The 18,423-nt window shown below is 40.5% G+C and overlaps 2 protein-coding genes across 2 annotated transcripts; one reads left to right on the top strand and one right to left on the bottom strand.

The window, feature by feature from the left end:
- The first annotated feature begins 700 nt into the window (after window positions 1-700).
- LOC310878052 (uncharacterized protein) lies at window positions 701-8,543 on the top strand. The gene is made up of 13 exons (XM_083792133.1): window positions 701-1,017; window positions 1,486-1,605; window positions 2,461-2,580; window positions 2,838-2,957; window positions 3,936-4,055; window positions 4,228-4,436; window positions 6,045-6,090; window positions 6,269-6,402; window positions 6,589-6,720; window positions 6,908-7,022; window positions 7,200-7,334; window positions 7,431-7,556; window positions 7,895-8,543. The coding sequence occupies exons 1-13, from the start codon at window positions 792-794 to the stop codon at window positions 8,047-8,049; spliced, it is 1,758 nt and encodes a 585-aa protein (XP_083648259.1). The 5' UTR covers window positions 701-791; the 3' UTR covers window positions 8,050-8,543.
- A 116-nt stretch (window positions 8,544-8,659) lies between these two features.
- map7a (microtubule-associated protein 7a) lies at window positions 8,660-18,282 on the bottom strand. Its single transcript, XM_083791228.1, has 14 exons — window positions 18,148-18,282; window positions 16,396-16,473; window positions 16,073-16,147; window positions 15,401-15,564; window positions 14,613-14,715; window positions 13,575-13,738; window positions 12,723-12,847; window positions 11,956-12,197; window positions 10,938-11,118; window positions 10,372-10,540; window positions 10,084-10,188; window positions 9,926-9,967; window positions 9,600-9,810; window positions 8,660-9,210 (listed from the first exon to the last, which is right to left on the bottom strand). The coding sequence occupies exons 1-14, from the start codon at window positions 18,239-18,241 to the stop codon at window positions 9,200-9,202; spliced, it is 1,764 nt and encodes a 587-aa protein (XP_083647354.1). The 5' UTR covers window positions 18,242-18,282; the 3' UTR covers window positions 8,660-9,199.
- Window positions 18,283-18,423: the final 141 nt, after the last annotated feature.

Genomic DNA, 18,423 nt, shown 5'->3' with positions numbered 1-18,423 from the left:
GGTAGAGGACATCTCCCCGAACGTGTGGGTATGTCCAGATAGTTGCCTCGCGGAGGCCTCTTTGTCCAGTGTCCATTCTGGGTCCGGAAACGGTACTTTTTTCAGCGTTGACCACAGTAGAAGGTCTGCTGCTGTGAATTTTACACCTCTCCCGCTTAGCGGAGAGTGGGGTGTGGTACAGGACATCTCCCCGAACGCGTGGGTATGTCCAGATAGTTGCCTCGCGGAGCCGTCTTTTGTCCAGTGTCCATTCTGGGTCCGGAAACGGTACTTTTTGTCAGCCTTGACCCCAGTAGAAGGTCTGCTGCTGTGAATTTTACACCTCTCCCGCTTAGCGGAGAGTGGGGTGTGGTATAGGACATCTCCCCGAACGCGTGGGTATGTCCAGATAGTTGCCTTGCGGAGCCGTCTTTTGTCCAGTGTCCACTTTATAAAGTCCATGCACTCCAGTGAATAGCATTTATCCATTTAGATAACTTTATTATTATTATTATAAGGATTTAATTACTTATTCTTACACAGAAACATAATGTGTGTCTTATAGCATCATATAGCATCATTTAAATGCTTAATTTGTAGTTTTAATGTGCAAATTAAACTTTTTTTCAATACTCTAGAGGGTACTCTTATTTTGAAGAGATCGTCCACCGGAAGTCTTAAATTAGCTCACTAGATTAGCTCACTAGACGCTGCCACGGTGCGGTAGGTGAGTGTCTTGTCAACAACATGCATATCGTCGAACTCGAACAACATACATATTGTACATACTGTGCAGTACATTCATTGTAGTCATGGCCTCTGAGCTTTGTGGAAAGTGTGCACAGTTGCTCCGAGCCTTTACTGCTAATTTCAAGAGACTTTGCGCAGACTTTGAACAAAGGATAAGGGAGCTGGTCAGAGAACTTGGACGATGCACCTGTCTGGGGAGAGCAACTTCCCTCAACCGCCAAAGGAAGAATCCGAAGGAAGAGAAGAAAACTACGGATGAGCTAACGTTATTACATCGCCTGGATAATGGTAGGCTACACGAGAAGGAGCTGGCCTAATAGTAGTAGAAAATAGTGTGCTTGTGGGTGTTTCTCTTTTCCCCCTCGTTGTTTATTTTATTGAGAACTATGTGTACTATGTGTTAATTAGGCTATAGTAGGCCTATTACTAATCGAAATAGCATGAAAATGATTAATCTGAAAGCTAAAACAAAACAATTCTCTTTTGAGATTAGATTATTGCTTGTTTTTTAGTTTTGTTTTTTATTTATTTTTATTTTGTGTACTTTATTGGATTAGCCTTTTTATTACTGCTAAACGTGTAGCCTACAAATTACAAAACTAAAACAAAGTATCAAAAATAATAGTCTAGTTTGACATAAAGCCAATCATTTGAGCTCATTCGATTTAGGACAGACTGTTCTTGACATGACAAGAAATTGTCATGTCATGACTGCAATTTTAGGATTTTCTTTCTGAATTCTATATCTCTTCACAGATCAAGAAAACCCAACAGTCAGTCAAGAATGTCTGCAAGCACTGAAAAGACTTTCATCCTCAGACGACTGTGAACTACAACGGGCTGCCGCCTTGTATTATTTACAAGTTAGTCAACAATGTGAGTAGATAAACAGATTTGTACAGTATGTGGATTCTTAATTTCTCACATTTTGCATGTGATGAACAGTTGCATGTAAAACTTATGTAAAACTTATCAGTCAAGTGCACACATAGACATCTGTCTGTAAAACAACTGCCCTTTCCAGACCACAAATGCAGGATTTACTATGGTGAAAGTAATGCAAATGCCTCTCCTTTCCATGCCATACTGGAAGGCAGCATCAGGAGAATTGCTTTTTTCCATGTTGTACACCGCATCTCCAGTAGATAAAGAGTGCTGGGTTGCGCCCTGAAAATAGCTGATTTACAAGCTCTCAACATGTCGTAGTGCGCGTTGTGAGGTTGTAGATCTGCTATGCTGTTTTTGTCCAAAAGTTCCCTCTTACGGAATTTCAGCCCTTGCCTCTCTAACACAGTTCCCTGCAACTTATTATTTGCACCTGAGCAGCATCATATCATCATTGTGCTGATAATTACTCTTGCCTACGGTTATGACCAGTATTATGCAAATGTCCAACAGAGTTTCTGATAAAGGGTAGAAGATTAGGTTGTGTTGGGATAATGTAAACATGAGAGAGAAAAGCCTAATAGATTAAGTTTAGTGAAACCAATATGCATTATTATGAATAACATTTACAATGAGTTGTACTGTACAAAAGAAAAAAGAGATTACATTTATTCTTATGCAAATAAATGTGTCCACACCACCACCACCACATATAGTTGTACCTTTCAGAGAGGTGTGGTTTAGTGGCTTCTCTTGCAGATTTGCGCTATAGGTGAGTCTAATGAAGGTTTGAATTTAACCATGGCCTCCAGCCAAATACTCAACTTATTTCCTTATTTGTTACAGTGGAGTCTCCTCTGCCAGTTGCCTTCCTAGAGCCATTGATGGTTTTGCTTCTGTCAAGTGATCTGGATGTGCAAAAGACCACCTCTTTATCCTTGGTCAATGTGTTGGCAAAGAATAATGGTAAATTGAAAATTGTAAAATATGTATGCCCAAAATAGGGATGCCAGCCTAAGATGATTAAAGTCAGCCTACAGACAGTATGCTTTAGGGTTGTTTATCTAACCAAGATTGTACATTATACACACTTCCATTCATTAAATATACATTGTAGTTTTAGGATTTATATTGGAGGCTGGGGGGTCATTGTGGGCATACACATTTCTGCTGTCAGAGTTGAACAACCTTATGTATTTTCTTTGTTGTTCTTTTTTCCCCAGTCTGTAAAGAGTTAGTGATAGAGATGGGGATGCTGGTGCCTCTGGTAGAGATGTTTCAGTCTGCAGACCCCACTGTTCAGTGTCACACATGTGCATGTGTTGCTATGCTGGCGTCGTCAGGTTTGTATGGACACAGGGGAGATTTGTTTTTTAACTTAAACATAAAAATCCCTACAACTGAAAAGTTAATTTATACCTGATTGAAGAGCCAATTTACATCTGCCAGCAGTAATATGCAGTTAATATCTTTTACCCATTTCTAGTTGTTTAGGACAGTAATCAAGTCATTTGTACCTCATACTTGTGCTGAAAGACGAAAGTCTTACACTCTTGACATGGCAAAACAGGTGGAGACGAGCACAATCCACCTTTAAACAGAACGGTTTTAAGACTGTACTGTACTGTACTGTACTGTACTGTACTGCACCACTCACTTCAGACGGGTCTGATTTTTGTTGTTCTTAGTGTTATGCATAGGCCCTGGAGAGGGGGTCATTTGGGTCTGAATGTCCCCACACTATTGGGGAATAACTGACTGGGGAATGATTTCTTAATTTATTTTTCCCGACCGGCGCTGGTTGTCTGGTCTCTAGCACCGTTGCCATTTTGTTGCGCAATCGTGTATAGCTGCCGCTGCATGCTGGCCTCTCGTGGTCGTGTATAGCTGCCGCTGCATGCTGGCCTCTCGCCGCAATGACCGCTCTGGCTATATAGTCTCAACTCTCGATCTCAAATATTGTTCCCCCCACTTTTTACGTACCGATGGCGCCACTGGTGTTATGCCCCCCCACCCAAAAAACGTCAACTTTTCATACTTCATTGGCATGAGACCACTGTCCACCAAAGGTTACTAACCGGATTTAAAAAATAAAACGATGTAAAATTACCTTTTTAAAGATGGTGATTCATTAGGGATTTTCTTTTCTAAATGCTCAACAGATATACCGGTAGTCAAACATCTGTTGGATAATTTCCTACTTGTATGTGAAGTATTGTCCAAGACTAATATTATATCTTAACAATGGAACATAACAGAGTACCTGTATATCAGACAGTTGAGCACATGTGTAATGTGCTTTTATGTGTTTCTTTATACAGAATCAAACAGAGAGGCCATTGTGTCTGATGGAGTGATATCATTGCTGGTTTTAGCAAAGTCCTATGACTCTCGAGTACAACAAAATGCAGTTTGGGCCCTGTTAAATCTCACACAATCAGGTGGGTACTGGGCTACTGGCCTGGGTTTAATGTGTGTTGAACACATCAATCAACAAAGCAAAAAAGGTTCCATCTATATTGTTGTTGACATTGATGCTGTTTGTTCTGTGTACAATATTCAAATCATATGGAATTGTTACCCAGTGACGTGTCGTGTCCCCTCTTTTTCCAGTCTGGTCTATGAGGGTCTTATGTCAAGCAGGGGCTATTCCTGTCTTGGTGCTTCTATTGCAGTCCTCAGATTGGGAAGTTCAATTTTACAGCTGCTCTGCTTTGTGCAACATCGCTGTGGTCCAGGAGCATCATTCCAAGTTACTGGGCATCGGGGATCATTTCCTCTTGAAGTCACTGTTGACTCTCATGTCTTCTTCTGTGCAAAAGGTAATACTCAACTGACATCACACAGGCCATGTGAGGAGCTCTCTATTGTCTTTAATATTAAATATTATAATTAAAGAATATTAGGGCTGTCCCTGACTAAAGATTTGTATAGTCGACTGATTGGTCAAATGTTGTCTATGGATAGACTGGTAGTCCACTATTATTAGTCTAATTACTAATAGTCGACTATCAGACTCCATCATGGCCCATAGCACTTACCCTACCCCCTTAGATAGCATTTCTGTTGACTTGGATAGCATTTGACACATACTTATATAGCATGTTATGTAGACAGCACTATAATTGCATTGTATATAGTCATAGCACGCCATAGTACATATGTATAGCATAGTAGTAAATATGTATAGTTTATATGTATAGTGTATGTATAGTTTCATTATATACCGATATTCCACTGTGATTCCACTGTGATGATAAATGCTTTTATGTGATGTATTCCCATGCTTTTGTTCTTGCTTAATGTAAATCGCTCTGGATTAAGAGCGCCTGCCAAATGCCTAAATTGTAAATTGTATTAGACAACTGACCTTGGACTGATCGATCAAGACAGTCTTAGTCGACTACCAATCTCTTAGTCGAATAGCCAATGTTATTTTTTTGCATGATTTGACTGAGAGATTGGCAGTCGAATCAGTTTGATTTCATAACATAAACTAGAAAAAGTCCCCCTCAGGGCACAGGTCTCTACCAGGATAATAGCATTTGTGATGTTTGGACAAAATGTGTAATGAGTAATCTATGAAAAATCTAACAGAGTGCGCCATAGACATACTCTGGGGCGTATGTTATCGAGAGGGGGCAAAATATTCCCGAGATTCCTTGTGAAGCATAGCTGGCCTTGACAGCCCATACATCCAAACAGAAAAGTCCTATTTGATTACATTAAATGACTTTAAACAACATTAAATACCCTTTGTCACTCACTTTGCCACTCGATCTGCCTTTCACTTTATGCATGCGCATACCCTCTATTCATTTGACACACATGGCTCCAACAAACTGCGGCCAATGAGGCATCTATTTCTTTTTTATATCTATGGTGCCTACAAAGTTGTACACAACTCGTGCAGTTATAGGTAAGGACCTGAATTGTCCTGTTATAGCGCCACCATGAGGCTGATTAGTTTTTTTTGTAAGTAGCATTTCGTCCTCTGCCTAGTGGGAATGTGTGTGCATAATGTCACGGAAATTGCACGTTGCGTTCATGATTTGAGGCATTTTCTTCAAAACCAATCCTGCAAACTTTGGAAGGCAATTAATCTTAGCCAATGGAATATGGGGAAGTGGACGGGTCCATGTTGATCACATGATTATAGAGATATTGTATACCGTAGTGTATTTGCGTGATGTATGGATAAAATGTGTTCAAGTAATATGAAGAAATATGTTTTGCAAAAAATGTCCTCATGGTGGCGCTATAACAAGCAGTTGTTGAGAATGTAGGGCCTAGGGTCTCATTAGCATCCAGGGAGTGTGTGTGCACAGTTTGGTATATGCTGTACGCAGATGGACAGACACACACACACACACACACACACACAATATCTGCTTGACCAGTGAATATAAACCTTTTTATTCCATCTACAGAATTCATCCCAAGCATGCAGATGTCTTCTAATCCTTTCTGAGAATGGTAATCACAATGGCAATTACAGTATATTCATTTGATCTGTTTTTAGCTTAGTGTTAAGAAGTGTAGACCAAGAAAGACCAAAGAAAAAGAGAAAAAGCATAAGAGACCAACAGTGGATAGAAAATTTATGTAATTTACAGAGCCCCGCCCCATGCTGTATGTTTTGTTTTATTCATAGTTTTGATTCAAGGACAGCTGATGGAGCTGGACTGTGTGCTGCAACTCAAGTCTGTACTGTGTTCTTCTAGTCCTGCATGGGCAGAGTCAGCAATAACATTGCTGTCTACACTGTCTGCAAACCCCAAAAACAATGTAAGACTTCATAGATCATTTAAATATAGAAAAAATATATAATTTTCATGAGAATGTTATGTTGATGAGGATCCATTAGTTTGGCTGCAATCGTAAAATAAACACACAAGAATTATAACACCACGTGATACCTCAAATGGGGGGGGGGGGGGGGCAAAGTCACTGTTTCACTGTTTACAATTTCAGGAGGCCCTGTTGAGTGAGGGCATTTTGAATGCGGTTGGCCAGTTGCTCCATCATCATGGATTCAGCTCAGTTATCATCACTAACAGCTCTACCACAGTCACCAACTTGTGTAGGACCAGCACAGGCCAACAGGTCAGGCTAGTGCTGCTATCCAATCACGGTTTTAACTCTTGACGTCTTGTGGTTGTTGTTGTGCTCTTGATCACTTTGTATTTTTGCTTGTGCCTTTGTGATGGTGATAGGTCAGAGCAGAGGGTCAGCGACAGAGTTGCATGTTTGTTTGGACATTAAACTTTGGACATTTGTCATTAAAATTCAGGCTGTGACGGAAACGCAGTGTTTATCGGGACTACTTCAGGTTCTTGTGTCTCCTATTCCCTCAGAGGAGACTTTGCTGTGTGTGGCATCATGCCTGCATCATCTGATGTCCTGGGGTGAGTGTTCTGGGTGTGTGAATTTGGCTGTCATGCTGTCTTATGAATGTTGGGTTTAAAACTTTAATTATCCTGTGTTCCACTGTAGCCTTTAGACAACTTGAAATTGATAATATGCTGCCTTGTTTTCTCTAATTTACTGAATTACGTGACCTGGGTTTCATTTCACAATTTCAGATACACTTCAGTCTCATTTATCAAAAACAATAATGTCGGAACAAGTTTCAGCACTGGTGAAGTTGTCAGGACAAATGGGAAATCCCCGGTTGTCATACATTTCTGCTGCCATCATAAGCAAACTAGAAATGAATGGTAATGTGATTGCAAATAGAACTCAGACTCAAAGTATTTATATCTTTACATTTTAAATATCATTCATTGTTTTTAAACTTGGAACACTTTATTTAGGGGAAGTCATCCAGTTGCTGAGACCTCACTACACTGCTGCCTCAGAATACCTATCGATGTTCCTGAAAAACGAGGAAGTGAGATTCCAGCAACTTGGCATAGCAACTATATACAACTTCAACAAGGGTATGTAACTATGTACGTGTTTTGTAACTTAAGTTTCAAGCCATTATTTGATGGTGACAATGGAGAGAGACAGGAAATGGGGTGAGATGCGGAAGGACATGCAGCAAACTTGAGTCGAATTTGAGCCCAGGCCGGCTGTGCAAGTACTGAGCCCACTCAGCCCAGGTAGGGCCTGCCCTACTTAGTGACCGCAAACCTGTGTAATTTTGGAACAGCATGGTGACCAAACACATATGTTTAAAAACAAAACGGGAAGAGAACCGATTTGCAAGCGGGCACATAAATTATCCAATCAGGAATAATTACCCTGAGGAGTGACATGCCTTGTGACTCTGCAGATGCTGAATTTTCGGTTTTACTGGCTGGTAGTGGACTGCAGACACAGCTTTGGAGGGTGCATACACAGACAGAGGAGACAAGACGTCTACTGCAGATGATTCAGCTCCCTTCTTCTACATCTTCTGACCTTTCTTCTACTGAGTGTAAATATTGAGAGATGCGTTTACTATGAAGATTAGTACTATGTCAAGTACTAATCTTTTTTTCTTTTTTGTATACGTATGAGTAGCTAGCTCAACTATGATTCAAAGGTAAGCTGTGCTAGTTAGTCATATGAGCAAGAATGCACTAGCCAAACCGATTGAAGGTGCTAAGTTTATGTAGAATAGAACAGTAGTTCTTTAGAGTTTGTTTGTGTATTATTTTGTGTTTTCTATGTGTTACCTCATATTGTTAAATCAACACATTAACTGCCAAAGGAGACAGGCATGCTGCATAATACCAAGTTTAATTAAACATGGAATATACTTTTAAGTTTTTTACTACAAGTTAAGACGTTTTATACTTGTACAGGTTTTATATTTCATCCATGGACCAGTGTAGAGAGTAAGGATAAACCTACAAGCAACAGTTAATATCACACATACTTGTTTTTTATGAATTGCAAACAATATTGTTTTTTATATTTCAATAAATTCATTTAAGCCCTATTGTCCAAGCCTTGCATTGCTTTAAAATGAAAGCACAATTTAAAAGAAAGCAACAGTCAAGACATTAAAAACTATAGTGCAATTATTTTGTCTATAATGATGCACAGAAAATGGAAACGTGGTTGTACGACAAAGTATAAGGCTTCAGACAGGAAGTGAACTATCACTAGTGAAATGTAATACTAGTGCAAACAGTTACTACTACCCATAATTCCACAGTGACATAACTGAGGAAGGAAAAGTGCTTGAATAGCAGCATTTTCAAGATATCAAGAACAAGCTCAAGCATATGGCTGATGTAAATAGTTGTTTACAGAGACAACTCTTGCCCCAGCTGATATATACCTGCTATAGTAACCTCTCGGCTGTCTAAATATTCTGTATATCTTTGCCATTATTACTGCGAAGACTGGTTCGAACAAACCTCAGTAAATTGCTGTAGATAACCCATGCTTGTGCCACTGCTAAATCAGAGAAAAGTGAAAGAAACACAGACATCGTCCTTACAGTAGGTCAGGTTTTAGGTGGTACTGGTAGTGATGTTGACATGCTCTTTAGGAGTGCAGGGCAGAAACATGGTCTTCTTGTAGTCATTCTTGTCGCAAAGAGACCACAGCACTGAAGAAATGCTTTTAGGGTTGCCTACCTCCAAGGTCAGATGACTTCTAAAAAAGAGAGAGAAAATAGATACAGTACAATGACACAATGTTGTAGTTCAAACTAATTCAAAATATGAAGACCCTAGTGATGTTTCACAGATCAGTAGATTCAAGGGTCTAACTAAAGATGTAAAATGTAGCTACAGTAGCTCATTCCAAAACCCACAGTTTTTACATGTACATGTGGCCAAAATGTACAATTTATTTTGTGGTGTAAGTGATGAAACAAACTAAAATTGGTGTGCCACCTGAAAATGTTTAGGGACATGGAGAGTGGAGATGAGACCCATTACTGAACAAACAAAGCTATATGTAACACATTTTAGCAACAACATATCAGCAGCACCTTTAATGATCAACCTGTATATTGTAGTGCTACGTCGACAACTTCTCACCTGCACGTTGATGTGTCTGAATCTCCTCAAGGCTTGTCAGGGTTCGGAGTGACCTGCGTTCTTTAAAGGCCACAACAGGGACCATATCCTCCATTGCGTTCAGCACTTGCTGCGGAGGCTTGGCAGCTTCAGCTATTGTGCCATTATACACAGGCTCTGTATTTTCCTTTGGTTGTACTTCATTAGGTTGTATCTTTTCTGGCATGGATTTCTAGGAAACCAACATTAATCCAGTTTAGTCAAAGGGTAGGCTCTTGTCTCTTAAATTTAGTTGATCATGCGTCAGAGATCCCTAAGGCGGTTTTAAACAGAGTCATACATCTTACCATATCTGTCCTCCGTGTTCGCCGCATGATCTCTTCAAGTCTCTGGAAAAAGACAATCACATGTTTAAAAGGTTACCAAGGTTGGATTATCTCTGAAACTTGTGTTTATCACAGACAAGATTATATCTCTTCACATTACATTTTTAAACTCCCATCACCTTTTTCCTTGCTTGTCGTTCTTCTTCTTCTTTGTGAGCAAGTATTTCTCTTTCTCTCTTCATTTGGGCAGCCTTTTCTCTCTCTCTTTCTTGTTCTGCCTGTCTCTAAGCAAGCAACACAGTATACGTGATTAAAACAAAACAAATAATTCTTAAAATACGAGAGGTTTGACTTCTTTTAAGTACCAATACACAGTTTGTACAGGAACAAGTATTTGGGTAGAATAATATTTATACCTGCAGACATCAATCCCTATACTGTATATGGAGTGTATTTGAACTGCTCACCTGCTTCAAGAGAAGAGCGGCTTCCTTCATAGCCAAGGCACGTTCCTCCTCAGCTTTCCTCTGTTCTTCTATCTCCCTCCGCATCTTCTCCTCCACCAGACGCTGAGCCTCTGCCTGTAGACGTGCTTTCTCCTCCATCCTCTTGACCTCCAGTTCTTCTCTATGCTTCCTAGAAACCATGCAGCAAAATATGACAAGATGTCCATTTATGACTCATGACAACTACCCTCGTAATAAAGTAAAAAATCTTTATGGGCAGAATATTACTTCAGATATACTATAATATACTTCAGCATATTCATTTTAATTGTTATTTCTTGAACTGATGTAAACTACATGTATGTTCACTTTACCACCACTAAAGCAGACACTTCTGTGACTTGTGCTAACTATTAGATGGATGGTTGGTTACACACAAACTGAATATATAGGTATATATGTTTTAACGTATTGTATTTGCATTGTTGTTACAATGTTGAGGACGGTCTAAAAACAATAATTTCCTGCCTGCAATGTTGCTATAGTTGTTAGTGCATGTGAAAATAACAACCTTGGCTACTTCCCACCTGTCTGTCTCTTCCTGTAGACGATTCTGCTCCTCTCTCTCCTTCTGGAGACGGGCCTCCCTGCGTTTCTGAGCCAGGACACGTGAGGCCTCTTCTGGGTCTGTAGTACCGGCTAATGGCCTGCTTATGGGTTCAGGTAGGGGAGGAAGTGGAGCTGAAGGGGGTGGCATCTGGAAGGAACCTGGACATAACACATGGTCACGTTACCCAAAGCACCTTGCGTCAAATCAAACTTTATTCATAACGCATATTTACAACAATTTAGTGCAACAAAAATAAAAGTGTAACATCACATACAACAAACAGATCAAGACACAAACACTAAGTGGGTTAAAAGCCAATGAAAAAGAGAGTGGCACTTTATATAGAGGGCAGGCTGTTCCACAGTCTAGGAGCAGCAGCAATAGTCAGGTTGGTTTCGGGAAGCTCTAAGAGCAGCTTGTTAGCTGATCTCAGTGCCCTTTGTGGGGTGTAGGGCTCCAAAGGTTCGTACCGATATAAAGGGGCCAGGCGGTGCAGGGATTAATAGGTGATTAAAATAAATGTAAAATATATTCTAAAAGTGACAGGGAGCCACAGTAAAACTGAGTTATGTGTTCTCGCTTAATGCCAGAAAGGAGGCGAGCAGCCGTGTTCGATACCGGAAAGGAGGGAATTGACAGTAGTCCAGTCTGGAGGATATGAATTGTCATCTCCAGCTGTTTGGTTTGACCTTGGCCAGCAGTCGCAGTTGAAAAAAATCTGCTTTTTACTACAGTGCTTATGTGTTTATTGAGGGTAACGGTACAGTCAAGGGTGAAGCCAAGGTTTTTAATGGAGGAGCAGATATTTGAGCTGATGGTAAATGGATTAAATGTTATTGCATGCTTACAATTGTAGTTGTTTGGGTTGTTCATACTGTACGTATCAAACCTTTAACAGCAGGAGTCGGAGGACCACTCGAGACGAGAGAGACTTCATGACTAACTTGTTGCACACATGATGGAACAGCTCTAGTGTTGAAGTTTTGGATGCTTACATTTCTCTTCTTCTTTTGTACTGGTCTCAGGTTGTGTTGGAGCTGCTGGCGAGTTTGAACATGTTGTTTCTGGGGGACTCGCATCCCCTGGCCCCTCTTTCGGACTTTCAGCTGGCGTCCTAATAGGTCTCATGTTGCTAGGAGACAGGGCGGAACTACACAGAGGAAGCTCTTCTTCGGGGACTGATGGAAGCTCCAACTGTAGAGGTGTGGACAGTCTGCTGCTCGATCTTCTGAGAGTCCTTCAAGATCAAGTGTCCAGCAGGTGGACAATTTTTAGACTGTATTATTTGTCCACATTACCATGGCTATATACATATATATATATATATATATATATATATATAGACAGTTCAAGCCAAATGCACTCATGTTGCTAGGAGACTGATTGCTAGGGAACAAAACTAAAACGTGGATACTTCCGGTTGGCTTGTTGTTTAATATGATTTTGTAGTTGTATGTGAAAATCTTGAAAGCATTTGCGGCCCACACCCATCAGACCATTTAACCATGGGCCGCATGCATTTCGGAGCATGTTTACTTGAATGATCGATCAATCGATTGTATTCCAGCTTGGATCAATGGAACTACAGTATTATAATGAGATCTAATTTATTGGTATCACTTTTTAATATAAATAGTTATATTATCATTAACGTTTTTGTGTTTTGGCAATTATTTGGAGGCTCACTCGTAAAACCCTTGCAGCCCCCGGCCCACAGGTTGAGAACCAGTATCCTAAACACAAACTATAATGGTTTGCTTACCGCTCGGGTGATGGTGATGGTGTTCTGCTCTGTGGTTTTGTGATTGGCTTCACTGTGCTGTTGGCAGTGGGTGGTTTGCTGGTTAACATCTTCTTCTTGAGCTCTTGTGGGCTTCCTGGTTTGATCTTATTAAGAAAGGAACAAATTAAAACAAACTTTCTCAGAACACTTTTTTACATGCCTCACACCTCTTTGGATACAGAAAGAAACACAGCATTGTGGTGGCATATTCGATTTTGGTGATGTGTGCTGAATCTAGTAGAAAGTTAATCTTGTGTTGGAAAAATGCTTCATAGTAAGAATGCCTGCATTCTTATCCAGCCACTTAATGTGTGAATGCAGAGCGTTCTTTACCACCATGACGGTGCTTTTCACAAGTGAGTGCAACTGTTCAATATATATTTTATTATTTGTAACATGAATGGAGGAGTGTTCAACTACAAATCCAGTTATATAAGTCTCTCTCTGGTGCAGAGAGAGAGAGAGAGACACTATATGGTCGAGCAACCTAAGGTTTATAGCAAGTGAGAGTGTACTATGGTTGAGCGAACAATGCTTTAATAGTGAGTGCGAGTGACAGCAAGGCGGCCTGTGCCCTGCCTGTACCCGTGGCAAAAAATGCTTCAGAGAAATGTTGACATAACTAGAGAAAGGTGAAATGTATTTATTTATTATGTATTATATATTCTAATTATCATTTATTTGGTGTGTGAATGCAGTGGGTGGGTGATAGAGAGAGGAGAGACAGTCTCTTCAGACAGACCACCCAGCAATGCATGTTATCATTATCAACATAAGTTGATAATGATAACAATGATAATATAATAAGTCAAAGGAGACCACTGGGATTACCTGTGCTGGATTGATGCTTCTGTTGCTATGGCTGGGCAAGGCAGATGCTCTCTGTTGAGCGGGACTGAAGTGGTACCCTGGTTTTTGATTGCCAGTGGTGATGAGGGTGGTCATGGTGAAGGGGTTGTTCATGGTGGTGGTGTTATTCATGGAGTTGTATGAGACTGAACGGCGACAAACATGGACAACTGAACATGTTTTAGTGCCGTTGTTGGGAAACAATGATGGGGAAATGTATGCAAAATGGAGGAAATGTGCGAAGAGCATAAAAAGCATCTCAAGCAGTGTTTTTGAAAGGAGACAAAGGAGGAAACTGAGTTTAGTTAGACATCCAAATTTGTTATGTTCTAGTCTGGAAGTTAGTTGCTGTAGCCATAATTTAAGTATTGTGGGAATGAATATTGATAACAGCACAGCTGTATAATGTTTAAATAATACAGAATACTATATATATTCTTGGCAATAGTACCTTCTTCTCCTGAGTGACAACCAGCACTCTTGCTCCTGGCCAGATAGGAGCATGTGGGAGTTAGGAGGCGACTGATCAAGTTCTTCTCCCATGTAGTCAGAGGCAAGCGGCGTGGAACTAACATTAGCAATTAGCATACAGAATTAGATGCAATAACTGAGGAAAAAGCAGGGCAAGACTGAAATGTTAATATGTTATAAAGAGCACATACATGTATAAGTATGCTTGGTGGTGTTAAGAAAGGTAAATGTTTAGTAACAGTTTACAGTGGCATCATTTCAGTGCATCAACCAGCCCCTATGTTAGGCATATGAAAAACAATATCGGAATATGGGTGTAACTCGCAACACAATATAAATGCTAATAAAATTGTCCACTTTGTGGTTCCATTCTATTAGGCTTGAGATTTATATTTATACAATGTTTTATTGTATGCTTTTTCCATAGCTTAGAACTGGACCCATGTGTACGCTGGAATAATGTCCATGTAGACTAAAGTGTTACCAAACATTTTAGTAGGAACAAAATGGAAACCCATCTATCCTTATACAGTATACCCATTACCCTACCATTGTTCTTGCTGAGCTGTCTTCCGCGGCAGTTCTGATTGTGGTTCTGCTGAGCCCGTCGGCTCTTCTCCAGGGTCTTGCGCACTGCTGATTCATATCGCTCCTTCATTTAGGACAAATGAGCTTTAACGATACTACTTGCTCTCGCCTCAGTGACCACACCACGTTGTAAAATCATTGACTACATATACATAGATAGTATTTTATTTCTATTAATGAAAGTACGCTTTGTGCTTTATCCTTTTGTCAGGTATGTAGAATTATTTGTTTATAGGCTATATTCAATTTGTCCACAAAGATGTTGGATGTCAATCAATCAACATTTCTATGCTGCTGCTTCTTTGGTCATCTCTGCAATTTATATAGTTAGATAGTACAGTAGGGAGAAGGAGGTAAGATGAGCCACGTTTCACTTAAGTTGTTCTTGAAGCATGGCAAAATGAGATACCAGTACAAAGCATCTATGACAAAGGGCCACAAAATAGCTGTTTCCTGTTCAAGTTAATTCTCCCATAGCTTTGTTTGATTGGCTCAACAGCACTGAACTGGAAACACATGAATGTGTCATGTGTGTTTCCAGTTTAAACCTGCTGCTCAGTCAATCAAACTAAGCTATGGGTATTGGGTAGGTAAATAATGCCAAATGTCACCTTCTGAAAACTGGGACTACAGTTATGCACAGAGCCAAGCATGTGTTTTGGCTACCTATTGCAAACAAACTCCCCCTCTTTTGGAACAATAAAATAGTGAATTTGAATTCCATGCCAGACTCAACTTCAAAAACTCACTTTCTCTTCCTTCAGTCTCTGCTTGCGCTTCTCCTCAACGGCAGCACGCCTCCTCTCTTCCTTCATTCTCTGCTCCTGGAGTTTCTTCTTGCGCTCCTCCAGTTGTTTGTCATGATACTGCTTGGCCCGTTGCTCTCTCTCCAGCCAGCTCAGCTCCCGAGAGGCTGTGAACATCCGTAAAGCAACAATAATACCCAGTTAACGCATTCATATATCACTCTTGAGTAAAATTAAAAGATTGTGAATGCAATTTTGCATAACTATAATATATAACAAAATACATACATAAATGGATGCACCTGGGACGTATCCTCAGTGATGTATCCCAAGGTCATCGGGGTTTCGGGTCTCGCAACATCATACCCCTCACTCAGGTGACCCAGCCGGGAGTGATCAAGTCCCGACTTACGTCCCAGTAGCTACCCTCGATAAGTCCCATTAGGGAAAAACCAGGGCCACACAATCCATTCCTCCTGAACTACTCTGCCGGGACTGGGAGGTACCATTCTGGCACATGGAAGGACTAGGCTCTGTGGGTTGACACCTGTTCGGGCCCCTCCTACGTCTCACCAGGTCCACTCCTGCTCTCACCAGGTCAGGCCCTGTGCGTTGCACCAGACTCCCAGCACCAGGCACTTTATTCAGGAATGTTTATAACAGATGTTGACATACCAAGGAACTTCTGTTGCTCCTCTCGCCTCTCTCGTACCAGCCGCAATCTCTCATCAACATTTAGTCCATTTGCCCCTAGAACACCAGGAATTACCAGGTATAAAACAAATATATTGCAGCCACTTGAATAATGCAATTATTTCCATTACAAATATCAAATTATAAGTGAAGAAAAAGCGAAAGTGTAAAATCAAAGCAGTCAGTAAAAGTAGATCATACTATTAATCTAGAGTTCTATTAAATATGAATTCCAAAAGGAGTCTCATGACGGCTCAGCTGCTCAATAAATGCACAACCACCAGGAAAACAAAGCTTAATCAAACCTGCAGTGTTGCGTGGAGTGGCTGTGTTACAAGCAGTTTTCTTTGTCTGTGTATTTGGCTTGATGTTTGCCGCTTTTCCTGAAACGAGGAATAAAAAGACCAACGTCCTTCAGCATGCTATGATACTGAGGGACAAAAATAGCATCAGCTCCCACCTGGGGAGCTGGGAATCCAAGTCTGTATAACCAGACATGAATTCAGCATTACTTGGTCGAATGGTCGTCTTTATAAGCGTATATGGAAAAACTACACAGGAAGTATGATCCCTAAACATAACTCAGAGGACTAGAATCACCATTGAGTTTATTTGCAATGTACACTCCTTCTAGGAACTTCACATGGTGTTCGGTTTACATGAAGGTACAGTATACAAACAGATTTTGACCTACCAACAAGGCACAATATGTTCCAAAGGCAAATTAAAATACAACATACATACAGTACAGTATTGAAAAGCAAAAACGTTGGAGCCAGTTCCAGCAGATGATCAAAGTTGAACCATGAAAAATAATAAGTAATTATCGAGCTAGCAAGACATAAACCCTGTTCACACGTGCAAAACGGACTCACTCTCTAATAGTTTGTCTATTATACACTATAGACTGTTATGCCCCTGGGGTCATCTGCATTCAGTAGTAATGAAAGAAATCTACTAACAATAGAAGGAACCATGAGGTCAGTCCGCTGCCCCCCCCCCCAGGTTGGCAGAGGAAGTGTAGCGCCCAGGATTACATTAGATAATAGATAAAAGATTGGTCAATCGTGGGAAAAAATTATAAAAGCAAAGGAAAATCTACTACTCTGTGTGTGTGTGTGTGTGTGTGTGTGTGTGTGTGTGTGTGTATATGTATATACTGTACACATACATATATGTATGTATCTCTCTCTCACTCACACACACACACACACACACACACACACACACAATATCCTACATATGCCTAATATGTAGGCTACTGTAAGATTCCAGACATTCAAATGGTGAATATTATGGAACAGTATGGCCATAAGTGTATCAATGGGGATATTCCTACCATCTATTAATTAGTATAGCATGTGGTAACTCCACCATCTACCAATTAGTATAACCACTGTAAGATGCACGCAACTACCTGAATTTAGCCCCTGACGGTTGCTATTATGAAGTTATGAACTATGATGTCCCTAAGGTTATTATCGGTAAATGAAAGAGCCATTGTGAGCTGTGAGCTGCTTGTTAAGAGGCATAGAGAACAGGCCAGCACCTGACCAGTCCTCGTGGCGATGACTAAAACAAATAAACATTGAGATTATTATCAAGGATCAGAACAACATGAACACAGGCAGTCATCAGAATACTGTATATACTGTATATAGAAAGGGAAACACAATAACATAATGGTAATGGGTATATATTTATCCCACTGTTAAAAACATAAACATTGTAAGATACACTGTTATTGTTCTTGAGGTGTATTATGTAATCACTGCCACCATCTTCCTCTGAACATGGGCTCTCAAAACCTCCCATATTTAGAAAGTAGGTGTGGATGCTAGACCCCAAAACAGCAATTCAATATTTACCAACAGAAGAATAAATCATTATTCATGTTTCATTTGTCACCAACATGCCCCTAAGATCTAGTAATTAGTAATTACCATATTGCAATAAGCCCCTGCTAGGATCCAAAGGACAGGCTTATAACTGTGAGTGCTGATACTGTAAAGAGGATTTTCTTTAAAATATATAAGCATGATATGGAAGCTACTAACCTTCCAGCCTCTTGGCTCCCTTCTTCTCGTAGGTTCTGTTAGAAACCAGTCCCTGCGATGGAGGCATGCCACTCTTTTTCTTCTGCACTGCCATGCTAGTCACTGAGCCCCGATGACATACCACAACTCTGGTATTCAACACTCTGCCTTCAGCTTTCTCATCCTCCTCCTCCCTCCTGTCAATTTCTATTTCCAGATGCCTCTGGGTCCTCTCCTCCTGTGAGCGCGTAGCCGTTAAGCCAAGCTTGTCTCCTGCATCAGCTGCTTGCTGTGCAC

The sequence above is a fragment of the Protomyctophum parallelum genome (assembly GCF_964188405.1).
Source record: "Protomyctophum parallelum genome assembly, chromosome: 20".
Lineage (NCBI taxonomy): Eukaryota > Metazoa > Chordata > Actinopteri > Myctophiformes > Myctophidae > Protomyctophum > Protomyctophum parallelum.
The sequence above is the reverse complement of the archived record's forward strand: the minus strand, read 5'-3'. Positions and strand labels throughout refer to the sequence as shown.

Coding starts and splice junctions, on each gene's coding strand:
- LOC310878052 (XM_083792133.1), top strand. CDS start 792: ATGGCCTCTGAGCTTTGTGGAAAGTGTGCACAGTTGCTCCGAGCCTTT. Junction 4,056..4,227: donor GTTAAATCTCACACAATCAG/GTGGGTACTGGG, acceptor CTCTTTTTCCAG/TCTGGTCTATGAGGGTCTTA. Junction 6,721..6,907: donor GGACCAGCACAGGCCAACAG/GTCAGGCTAGTG, acceptor ATTAAAATTCAG/GCTGTGACGGAAACGCAGTG.
- map7a (XM_083791228.1), bottom strand. CDS start 18,241: ATGGCAGTGCAGAAGAAAAAGAGTGGCATGCCTCCATCGCAGGGACTG. Junction 14,716..15,400: donor AGAGACTGAAGGAAGAGAAA/GTGAGTTTTTGA, acceptor TCCTAAATGAAG/GAGCGATATGAATCAGCAGT. Junction 9,968..10,083: donor AACGACAAGCAAGGAAAAAG/GTGATGGGAGTT, acceptor GTCTTTTTCCAG/AGACTTGAAGAGATCATGCG.